The 12,471-nt window shown below is 35.2% G+C and overlaps 1 protein-coding gene across 5 annotated transcripts in view; it reads left to right on the top strand.

Annotated features, from left to right (window-relative positions):
* The window catches only part of TASP1 (taspase 1), a 283,764-nt gene that overhangs the window by 37,558 nt on the left and 233,735 nt on the right, over positions 1 to 12,471 (top strand). For all 5 annotated transcript variants that reach the window (XM_044263461.1, XM_044263466.1, XM_044263465.1 and 2 more), the window contains 2 exons: positions 2,022 to 2,142; positions 10,932 to 11,016. In XM_044263461.1, coding sequence (XP_044119396.1) covers positions 2,022 to 2,142; positions 10,932 to 11,016 — 206 coding nt within the window. The remainder of the gene's footprint in view (positions 1 to 2,021; positions 2,143 to 10,931; positions 11,017 to 12,471) is intronic.

The following is a 12,471-nucleotide window of genomic DNA, read 5'->3' as shown; positions in this document are numbered from 1 at the left end:
CACCCGGGTGCCCCTATATCACACTGTCTTGATTACTGTAGTTGTAAGTTATAAAACCTAGAAGTGTGAGTCTCTGATTTTGTTTTTCTTTTAAAGATTACTTTGGTGATTCTGAGTCTCTTGCATTTCCTTATGCATTTTAGGGTTAGTTTGTCAATTTCTGCAAAAAAGGTAGCTAGGATTTGATACAGGATTTGAAGCTGTTCAACTTTGGAGAGTGTTGCTATCTTAAAGATATTAAGCCTTTTGATCTATGTACATGGCTGTCTTTACATTTATTTAGGTCTTCTTTAATTTTTTCTTAACATGTTTTATAGTTTCAGTGTATATAAGTCTTCTATGTCTTTTGTTGAATTTATTCCTAAGTATTTTATTCTTTTTGATTTTATTGTAAGTGGAATTGTTTTCTGAATTTCATCTTTGCATTGTTCATTGCTAATGTGTAGATGTAACAATTGATTTTTGTATATTGATCTTATATTTTGAAACCCTGTTGAACTAGTTTATTTATCAGTCCTAATAGTATTTTAGTGGCACCCTTGGGACTTTTTGTATACAAGATTATGTCATCTTCTATTAAGAGATAATTTTACTTTTTCTTTTCCAACCTAGATGCTCATTATTTCTTTTTCTTGCCTAATTGTTTTGTCCAGAATATCCATTTTAATGTTGAAGAGAGTGAACATTGCTGTATTATCCCTGATCTTAAGGGAAAGCATTCAGTTTTTCTCCATTAATTATGATGTTTGCTCTGGACTTTTTCTAGATGTCCTTTATCATCTTAAGGAAGTTCCCTTCTATTTCTAGTTTGTTGAGTGCTTTTCTTATGAAAGGGTGTTGGGTTTTGTATTTATTGGTATGGTCCTGTATTTTCTCTTTAGGTTATTTTCTTCTTTTACACCAAAGAGTCAATTAAAGCAGAAAAGAAACGCTAGGTTATTTTCTTCTTTATTGACATGATTCACCACATTAAGTTTCACATATTAAAACCAAACTTGCTTCCCTAGGATCCCTCTTGTTTATGGTGTATAGGACTTTCATATTTTGTTGCATTTGGTTTGCTAGCATTTCCTTGAGGATTTTTGTGTTTATATTCTCAAGATATATTAGTTAGAATGGCCAAAATTAACAAAACAGGAAACAACATGTGTTGGAGAGGATGTGGAGAAAGGGGAACCCTCTTACACTGTTGGTGGGAATGCAAGTTGGTGCAGCCTCTTTGGAGAACAGTGTGGAGATTCCTCAAGAAGTTAAAAATAGAGCTTCCCTATGACCCTGCAATTGCACTCCTGGGTATTTACCCCAAAGACACAGATGTCGTGAAAAGAAGGGCCATCTGTACCCCAATGTTTATAGCAGCAATGGCCACAGTCGCCAAACTATGGAAAGAACCAAGATGCCCTTCAACGGATGAATGGATAAGGAAGATGTGGTCCACATACACTATGGAGTATTATGCCTCCATCAGAAAGGATGAATACCCAACTTTTGTAGCAACATGGACGGGACTGGAAGAGATTATGCTGAGTGAAATAAGTCAAGCAGAGAGAGTCAATTATCATATGGTTTCACTTATTTGTGGAGCATAACAAATAGCATGGAGGACAAGGGGCGTTAGAGTGGAGTAGGGAATTTGGGTAAATTGGAAGGGGAGGTGAATCATGAGAGACTATGGATTCTGAAAAACAGTTTGAGGGGTTTGAAGTGGCGGGGGTTGGGAGGTTGGGGTACCAGGTGGTGGGTATTATAGAGGGCACGGCTTGCATGGAGCACTGGGTGTGGTGAAAAAATAATGAATAATGTTTTTCTGAAAATAAATAAATTGGAAAAAAAAGATATATTAGCCTGTAGTTTTCTTTTCTCATGATCTTTGTCTTGTTTGAGAATCAGGCTAGTACTGGTATCATGCAAGGAGTTGGGAAGTGTTCTTTCCCTTTCTAGTTTTTGGAACAGTTTATAAAGGATTGACATTAATCTTCTTTAAGACTAATGGTATTTTAATTTTTGTTTTTATTTCTTAGGATTCTCCTTTTACAAATGCAGGAATGGGATCTAATCTAAATCTCTTGGGTGAAATTGAGTGTGATGCCAGCATAATGGATGGAAAATCCTTAAATTTTGGAGCTGTCGGAGCACTGAGTGGTATGTGGACATTATAACACATTATCTCTGTTCTCTAAAAAATTATATTACTATATGATGTCTCCTAAAGATTTAGTCAATCTAGTGTTTTCTACAATTCTTGCTTAGATTAGTGTTGAAAACAACATCGTTTCCTTTTATTGGATGTAAAACATGAAATCTTGAAAGTTTTAAAACATGCAGAGTTTTAAAGAAAATAGTGAAAAGCTTATGTTAGGTCTTTGTTAGAATTTGATCATTATCCTCCATCTCCTTGGGATTACAGACATTTAACCTGTGAGTTAGTATATTCCATTAATTTTATGATTATTTGAAATACACACATAATATATTTTTTTGTTAGAAAATTTAAATGATGTAAATAAAATTTCCCCTTGACCTTCCAGATCTTTCCTTCTTATCCCTTTCTCCATGGAGAGGTTTAACCAGTAAAAAAATTGCATTTATCTATATTTTTATGTAATAGAAATAGTTTCACACATGTGGTTTTTAAAAAAAAATATATGTACATATTCTTATGAAACTTAATTTTTTCTTTGCATAGGATGTTTCAGAGATTTCCCCCACATCAGTACATATAAGATATATCCAATATTTTATAATTCTTCTATTAAAGCAAATATACATGAAATGCACAGATTTTAATTATAAAGCTGCATGAATTTTTAATTGCATACAGCTATATAAACCATTATCCAGGGCAAGATATGAAATATTTCCATGTCAAAATACAGAACATTTTCAGGGTGCCTGGGTGGCCTTGGTTGAGTATCAGGCTCTTGATTTCAGCTCCGTTCCTGATCTCAGGGTTCTAGGATCTAGCCCTGCGTTGGGCTTCTCGCACTGCACTTAGCCGGGGGTCTGCTTGTTCTTTTCCCTCCCCCGCTTGTATGTGCTTTTTCTCGAAAATAAATAAATAAAAATCTTTAAAAAAAAAAAAAAAAGAACATTTCCATAATCCAGGAGGGTTTTCTATGCTCTTCCTTGTCCATACCGCCTATACTCTGCTCCTGCCTTACCCCCTCCTCTTGTTCTCCCCTAATTTAGACTGTAGGTACCATAGATCAATTTGCTTGTTCCTGAAGTTTATATGAGTGGAATCATACACCTCTGTATCTTTTTTTTTTTCTTAACACTATGCCTGTGAGTTTGACACATTTTTCTGTCACAGTAATTTTTTTCTTTTTATTACTTAGTAGTATTTTATTGCATGAATATATAATAAATTATCTATTCTCCTTTTCATGGATATTTGAATAGTTTCTAGTTTTTTTTTTTTTCAGATGTTTTTCCAATTTATTTATTTTCAGAAAAACAGTATTCATTATTTTTTCACCACACCCAGTGCTCCATAGTTTCTAGTTTTTGACTGCTCCACTGAATATTCTTGTACATGTCTTTTGGTATACATATGTTCTTAATTATCTTGGTTATAAACCTAAGATTTGGAATGATGTTTACCATTAAGGTCTTATCCTTGGGCACCTGGGTTGCTCAGTGGGTTGTCTCTGCCTTCAGCTCAGGTCATGATCTCAGGGTCCTGGGATTGAGCCCCGCATCCAGGTGCTCTGCTCAGCAGGGAGTCTGCTTTCCCCCTCTCTCTCTGCCTGCCTCTGCCTACTTGTGATCTCTCTCTCTCTCTGTCAAATAAATAAATAAAATCTTAAAAAAAAAGTCCTATCCTTAAGATCAGGGATAATATAGCAATGTTCACTCTCATCACTTCTGTTCAACATTATACTGGATGATAAATTTAGGTACATAATGTTCTTTGCTTTAGTTGATACTGCTGGACAGTTTTCCTAAGTAGTTATAATCTATACTTATACTCTGCACTGTATGAGCATTTAAGTTACTCTACATGAGGGCCAGCATTTGGCATTGCTATTCTTTTTAAAATGTATCCATTTTGGGGTGGCCTGGGTGGCCCAGTTGGTTAAGTGTCTGCCTTTGGCTCAGGTCATGATCCCAGGGTCCTGGCATCGAACCATACGTTGGGCTCCGTGCTTGGTGGGGTGCCTGATTCTCCCTCTCCCTCTGCCTGCTGCTCCCTCTGCTTGTGCTCTCTCTCTCTCATTCATTTATTAATTAAGAACATCTTTAAAAAAATAAAATTCATCAATTTTGGTATCTGTGCAGTGGCATTAATTGTTTTTTTTTTTTTTTAATATTTTGTTTATTTGACAGACAGAGAGAGAGATCACAAGCAGGTAGAGAGACAGAGAGAGGGGGAAGCAGGCTCCCCGCTGAGCAGAGAGCCCAATGTGGGGCTTGATCCCAGGACCCTGGGATCATGACCTGAGCCGAAGGCAGAGGCTTTAACCCACTGAGCCACCCAGGTGCCCCGGCATTAATTGTTTTAATTTAAGTTTCCCTGGTGACTAATGACACTGAGAACCTTATGACATACTTATTAGCCATTTAGATATTCTTGTTTTATGTTCAAAAGTCTTTTGCATATTTTTATTGGATTATCTTTTTTCATTGATTTGTTGAAATACTTTATATATTTGAATGCAGATCATTTGTCAGATACCTGTGTTATGTATATCTCCTCCTAGTCTGTGGATCATGTTTTTATTCTTCTAATGCTGTCTTCTGATGAACGGAAGTTTTTAATTCTAATGTAGTTTAGATTACCAACCTTTTACTTTATGGTTATTTAAAAAATATTTTATTTAAGAAATCTTTGCCTACCCAAAGTTATGAAGATTGTCTCCATTTTTTTCTTTTAATAGTTCTGGTGTTTTTTTTTTTTTTTTAAGTGAGGTTTACACCCACTGTGGGGCTTGAACTCATGACCCAGAGATCAAGAGTCACATGCTCTCCTGACTGAGCTCACCAGGCATCCCTAATAGTACTTTTATTTTATTTTATTTTATTTATTTATTTTTTTAAATTAAATTTATTTATTTTCAGCATAACAGTATTCATTATTTTTTCACCACACCCAGGGCTCCATGCAAGCCGTGCCCTCTATAATACCCACCATCTGGTACCCCGACCTTCCACCCCTCCACCACTTCAAACCCCTCAGATTGTTTTTCAGAGTCCATAGTCTCTCATGGTTCACCTCCCCTTCCAATTTCCCCCAACTCCCTTCTCCCCTCTAACTCCCCATGTCCTCCATACTATTTGTTATGTTCCACAAATAAGTGAAACCATATGATAATTGACTCTCTCTGCTTGACTTATTTCACTCAGCATAATCTCTTCCAGTCCCGTCCATGTTGCTACAAAAGTTGGGTATTCATCCTTTCTGATGGAGGCATAATACTCCATAGTGTATATGGACCACATTTTCCTTATCCATTCATCTGTTGAAGGGCATCTTGGTTCTTTATTTTTTACCTTTCATGTTTAGCTCTCTTATCAAGCCCAGATTAATTTTAGTGTATGTGAGATAGGAGCTGACATTAATTTTTTTTCTCTTATGGATATCCACTTGGTTCATTGCCATTATCAATAGAAAGGACAGTGTTCTCTTCACATAACTGTGCTGGCAAATCAGGTGACGGACTATATGTACAATGGCTTGTTTCTGTACCCTCTGTTCTACTCCACTGTTCTATTTATTGCCATACTTTCTTGATTCTTTTTTTTTTTTAAAGATTTTTATTTATTTATTTGATAGACAGAGAGAGATCACAAGTAGGCAGGGAGGCAGGCAGAGAGAGAGGGGGAAGCAGGCTCCCTGCTAAGCAGAGAGCCCGATGTGGGGCTCGATCCCAGGACCCCGAGATCACGACCCGAGCTGAAGGCAGAGGCTTAAACCACTGAGCCACCCAGGCGCCCCACCATACTTTCTTGATTACTATAGCTTTATATTTTTTATGTTTTCTAATATATTTATATTAGTGATATATATGTATCACTTGATACCTGGTTTGTGTAAGATTTCTAACTTCCTTTTTTTTTCTTTTCTTTTTTTTCCTTTAAGGTTATTTTGGCTATTCTAGGTGTCTGGCCGTTTTCACAAAAATTTTGAGTCAGCTTGTCAATGTCCATAATAAAACCCTGCTGGGATTTTGATTGGTATTGCATTGAGTATATAGAATCATTTGTGGACAATTGATGTCTTAACAGTATTGGATATTCCAGTCCACAAATATAGGATATGTATATTTATATAAATGTTACTCATGTTTTTTCCTCAGCATTGTTTTATGATTTTTAGTATAAATATTATATATATCTTTTATTAGATTTATTCTAGATAGTTTTTGATGCTATTATAAGTATATAAGTATATAAATTTAAAGTGTCAATATCTAATTGTTTTATTGAATTCAGAAATATAATTGAATTTTGTTATTGGGCTTGAATTCACTAGCCTTGATGAATTCACTTATTCTAGCATTTGAAAAAATAGGTTCCCATGTAACTTCTGTATACACAATTATATTACCTATGACTCATGCAATTTTACTTTGTCCTTTTCAATATTTAAACTTTTCATTTTTTTTTTACTTTACTATACTGGCTGTAACATTCAGTACAATGCTGAATGTAAGTGGGGATGGTGTACATCCTTGCTTTGTTCCTGATCTTAGAGGGAGAACATTAAATATTTACCATTCTGTATGCTCTGCTAGCCTTTGGACTCTCACAGATATCCTTTATAGATTGAGGAAGTTCCCTTCTAATCTTAGTTTGCTGATAGTTTTTATTACAAATGGGTATTGATTGAATTATCATAAAATGCTTTTCTGTGTCTGTTGAGGTAAAGAGTTTTTTCCTATATTTTGTTAAACATGAAATTTGTGATTGATTTTTGAATGTTCCTTTTATTGGCATAAAGTCTTCTTGGTCATGTTTGTATCTTTATATTTTATTGGGTTCAAGTTGCTGATGTTTAAGATTTTGACATCTATGTTCATGTATTAGATTGGGCTTACTTTTCCTTTCTTGGAATATTATTTTCAGGTTTTGGAATCCTGTTATAGCTGACCTCACAAAATGAATTGGGATGGTTTTTTTTCCTAGGAAACAGTTTGCATATGATTGGAATGATTTCTTCTGAGAACTCATTAGTTATTCTAAATTAGTGGCATTTTCTTTGTAGGAATTTTTAAAAAATGGATTCTATTTCTTTAAGAGTTATAAGATTATGTTTTCCTCTCACGTGAGTTTCAAGGAATTTGTCTTTTTCAAATGAGTTGTCAAATTTCTTTACCTAAGGACTTTTTAGTTGGCTTTTTTTCCTTGATTTCTAGTTTAATTTCACAGTGGTCAGAGAACATCCTTTATATGATTCCTTATGCTTCCTTATATGATTCCTTCTATGCTTTTTGAGACTTGCTTTATGGCCCAGTTTATGGTATGCTTTGTTAAACATTCCGTGTGGACTTTTTAAAAGAGTAAGTATTTTGTGGTTGTTGGGTACATGTTCTATATGTGCCGGTTTGGTCAATTTGGTTATTCACTTGTTCCAATCTTCTTTATCCTTTTTGGCTTCTATGATGGGTAAGAAAGAGTCTATCAATTAGTTTTAATTTTAATTTCTTTCATTATGAAATTTTATTGGTGATGAAATTTCATGTTTAAAGGCCATTAGCATTTCTCTGTGAACTGTTTCATATCTCTTGTGGCTTACCTTTTAACTTTACTTATAATGTGCTTTATTATATTAGAATTAAAAATTTTTATTTTCAAACTTATTACTTATTCTTTTGTGTCTTTTGTATTTTGCATTTCTTAAGGTTTCCCTCATAATTATAAGTATATTCACCTATATTTTCTTCTCATACACATATAATTTATTTTTCATTTACTTTTTTTTTTTTTTTTTTTTTTAAGATTTTATTTTATTTATTTGAGAGAGAGAGACAGTGAGAGAGAGCATGAGCGAGGAGAAGGTCAGAGGGAGAAGCAGACTCCCCATGGAGCTGGGAGCCTGATGTGGGACTCGATCCTAGGACTCCAGGATCACGCCCTGAGCCGGAGGCAGTCATTTAACCAACTGCGCCACCCAGGCGTCCCTCATTTACTTTTTTAATGCATTGTTTTTTTCTGAAATAACCAACAAATTGTCCCTACATAAATCTTGAATAATAACAATAATAATAACAATTTTTCATTGGGTGACTGTTACATACCATGTATTGCTCTCCAGTAGCTCATATATATTCAATCATTTAATTCTCACAATTACCTTTTGAGGACACTACTTTTATCCCCATTTCACAGATAAGGACTCTGAAATACAGAAGATATTTAGTAATTGGCCCAAGATTACTTTATCAGTCTGGGTCCAAGTAGGAGACAAATCACATGGTAGATTAAATAGGGAATGTTTAATGTACAGAACTGTTAAACAGTAATAGGAGAGTAACTATACAAAGATGGAAAGAGAACTCAAAATGTATTCTAGGGCAGAGGGAGAATACCCAAGTAAGGATAAACTTGGAAGATTTGGACCTTATTGAAGAAGGTGTGGTTGTAGCCCACTGCCTAGCCGAGAAGTTGCTGGGTACACAGGCCACAGTCACTGTGACACCAAGAACAATCCTGTGGGGCACAGGTGAGCTCAGGCTGGTAGGTGGGCACATGGGGGTGAGGAAACTATGTGAATTGAACCTCTGTTGCACAGGGTAAAGACTGGGTTTTTGGCTTACCCGACAGCCCTGTCCCCATGGGACACTTCACTCTGTGCCTATGAGGCTGAGAACGTTTGTGACTCGAGCTGGGCACAGTTCTGTTCTTTCTGGGGCTGTCAGCTATGCTGCTGTAGCATGAATCAGGAGCTGGAGAAAACATGTGGTGGCCAAAAGCTGCAGAAAGCTGCACCTTGAAGGCACTTAGCACCAGGGAATACCATGTGGGCCAAATAGTGAAGAAAAACTGAAGCTCTCCAAGCCTCCCTAAGAAGCCACCTGGTCTTCCTACAGTGTGTCTCCAGTGCCCTCTACTGACAAAGCTACCAGTGTGCCAGCTGGCAAAGGAAGCACATTTAAAGGGCCCATATCCATTTTCACAGGTCAGGCAGTGAAGGGAGAATTTATAGCTGAGAAGCAATAGATCGCAGGTACAGATATAAAACAGTCTGACTCCCATCACTCTGTGTTCTTTCTACCTCTCATATAGAGTCTGTCTTTTTCTACTCATTTGAAATACTGTCTATGTCATGTATTAAACATTCAAATGCTTGTGTGGTCTATTCTGAACTTTAGCTTTATTCTGTTCCATTGATGTATTTGTCTGCTTATGCTCAAACCACACTTTTTAAATTAAGAATAGTTTTTAATAAGAGACGGTATTTTTTTAAAAAAAGATTTATTTATTTATTTGACACAGCAAGAGAGATCACAAGTAGGCAGAGAGGCAGGCAAAGAGAGAGGGGGAAGCAGGCTCCCTGTTGAGCAGAAAGCCCGATGTGCGACTTGATCCCAGGACCCTAAGATCATGACCTGAGCTGAAGGCAGAGGCTTAACCCAGGCACCCAAGAAATGGTATCTTGAAGGGTGAATACCTCTTCATTTTGACCCCCAAAGTTTTCTTTTCCTGATGAATTTAAGAGTCAACTTGTCATACATCATAGAGATCCTTTCGAAGTTTTGATGCGGAATTTGTAGATTTAAATTTATAACTTAATTGACAGTTATCAAAGTCTTTAAGTATTAGATCATCATATACAGAGATATATTTTAAGAGGAAGTATATAGATCTGAGCTTTTCCTTTATTCAGTATTTCATATGTTTTTTTGGTGGCATGTTTTTGTTGTTTAGCTAGATAGTTTTGTTTTGAGTCAATATGGTGACCTTAATTTGAGTTTTAATATTCTTTTTATATCCCACTGCTGATTCATTGATTGATTGATACTTTTAATTTTTATTTTGGTACTGATGGTGTCCTGAGATGCATCCATTGGTTAGTAGTTAAGCGTGTGGTCTCTGGCATTAGCTGCTTCTGTCAAAATCTCAGCACTGTGATCTTGGGCAGGTGACTTAACCCTCTGTGCGGATATTTCCTCAGTACTGTGAACCTCAAGGTTCGTAAGTATACTTATATGATAGAGTTGAGAAATCAATGAATTAATCTGATATATTTAAGGCTTTGGTATGGGGGTTAGTATATATTAGATACTGAGTTACTATCACTGTCTTCAGTCATCACATTGCCTTATTTGTCATCATTGTCATCATGACTGTTTTTCACACTAATACTGTCCTAGTATTCCTCCCAGAGAAGCATCCTCTTCTTGCTTTTCTTCACATTCTGTTTTCCCTCCTGGAAACAATCTGAACCATATTTTAGGTTACAGTCTTGTACATACTTGGCCTCTTCTCCCCACTCTTACTTGATTTGTAGGATATTCTCTTTATTCTGTCTCTCTTGTAGGCGAGATTGAAAATTTTTGGCCATTCACTCCCCCCTCCCCCAACCACGGTAAACTTGAAGCTGTTTGTAATCATGTTTATTCTTTGGAAGAAATTCAGTTTCTGAAAGTAGATGCCTCATTTTCGGTATCTCTATTCTATTCTGAAATCTATTCTGAAATCTATTAACAAGGGACCTAACTTAAATATCAATTATTTCAAATTCAGTCTTTGCTGCCGTAGCATATGACAAAACATGAGAATGTATGTTTTATATTCTTCTCTCTACTGGATATTCATTTATTTGTTGATTTTATCCATATTATTAATGATAATTAAGGGTTTTCATTAGTATATATAAGAGTTTTCTAAGATATTTAAAAGTTGTTTTATTGAAACATCCACAAAATTTAGTGGGAAACCTGAAGATATTTTTCTGACTTCATTTTCTGGCAATTTTATTTTTATAGGAATCAAGAATCCAGTCTCAGTTGCAAACAGACTCTTGTGTGAAGGGCAGAAGGGCAAGCTCTCGGCTGGCCGAATTCCTCCCTGGTAACTGCTTTGTTCTGCCTGACTTTCCTTGGGTCTATTGTCTTTGGTGCATGTGATGTTTGAAGGCTATTTTTATCCACAGAAGGCTGATATTGGTTACACACCAGCAGTAGCTTGCCTTTGAGAGGAAGACACACTTTGTTCTATAATCTTGGAACATTTTGTACCATTGATAGAGCTTCAGATGCAATAGAATATTACAGATTAAAGCAGGAAAGAGATCAGAATTAATTTTTGGTTTTGTAGTTGATTACAGAGATTTTTTTGCTGTTCCGAAGTGCACAGTTGGGATCTTTTGTTATGAAACTTTTAAAGTGCAGAGTCCAAACTAATTTTAATTTTGAGATGATCTTAGAATAAAAGTACTTAATTTTTCAGTTCTGGAGAAACACATTGTAATGTTAAGATTAGTAAGATTATGTTTTTCTCCAGCATTAATATACAATTTTCATTAAAAAAACTTTGAACTTTTCAAGTATTTTTAAATTTAGAGAGAACATTGTAAAGAGCTCTCATGAACCTGTCATCCAGCTCCAACAATTAACTGCTTTTGCCCTTCATCTATCTTACTCAGTCTCTTTTTCCCATAGTATTTTTTTAATTAAAAAAAATTTTTAGAGTTTCTTTAATTTATTTATTGATTTTAAACAATCTCCACACCCAGTTGGGGCTCAAACTCATGACCCTGAGATCAAGAGTCCCTCTGACTGAGTCAGCCTCGCACCCCTTTCCTATAGTATTTTAAAGGAAATCCTTGACGTGATTTTTTTTTTAACCCTTAAATAATTTTGTAAATTGCCTGTATGTTTGCAAAATATGGTCATCATTCCACTAGCATGCCTAATAATAATAACAGATATGCTTCAGTGCCAGTGGTACTCAGTATATGTTCAGCATGCCCAGCTGTGAAGGTTACATTAATGTTCCATGTTGAAAGTTGTCACAACGGTACTATAAGATAATCACTTTGACTGTTATAATTTGAAGTCATAGAAAATAAATTAATATAATTTTAAAAAGTCTTGAAACCTCTTACCCTAATATACTCAAGTAATTCATTTTAATCATATACTTGCCAGTTGTTTAATTGTGATACTAGAAAGTTTAATCTTAAAAATTTTTGAAGAAATACAATTTTTAATATTTGTGTCTTCAATCAGGAAGGATAAGGAGAAGCAAATCTGAAATTTTGAGATTGTTCATAATGTATTTGATATCGATAACTTCACTTTTATAACTCTGAAATTAGGAAAAGTGAATAAGAATTCTTAGACTTTCCTCATAATTTGTGTTAAAGTCATGCTTTTTAACTGTTTTGAAGTCCACTAACCCCAAATTTGCTGTTTTGTTTAGAACATACACAGAGTCCTAGTGGATAAGACTTGTTTTTAGGGGAGTAATAGATGTAAAGAGATTATCTCTGGATTTATATTCTCTTCAGTGTTGAATTAAAAT

The sequence above is a fragment of the Neovison vison genome, chromosome 8 (assembly GCF_020171115.1).
Source record: "Neovison vison isolate M4711 chromosome 8, ASM_NN_V1, whole genome shotgun sequence".
NCBI lineage: Eukaryota > Metazoa > Chordata > Mammalia > Carnivora > Mustelidae > Neogale > Neogale vison.
This window is presented reverse-complemented; position numbering and strand designations above follow the sequence as displayed.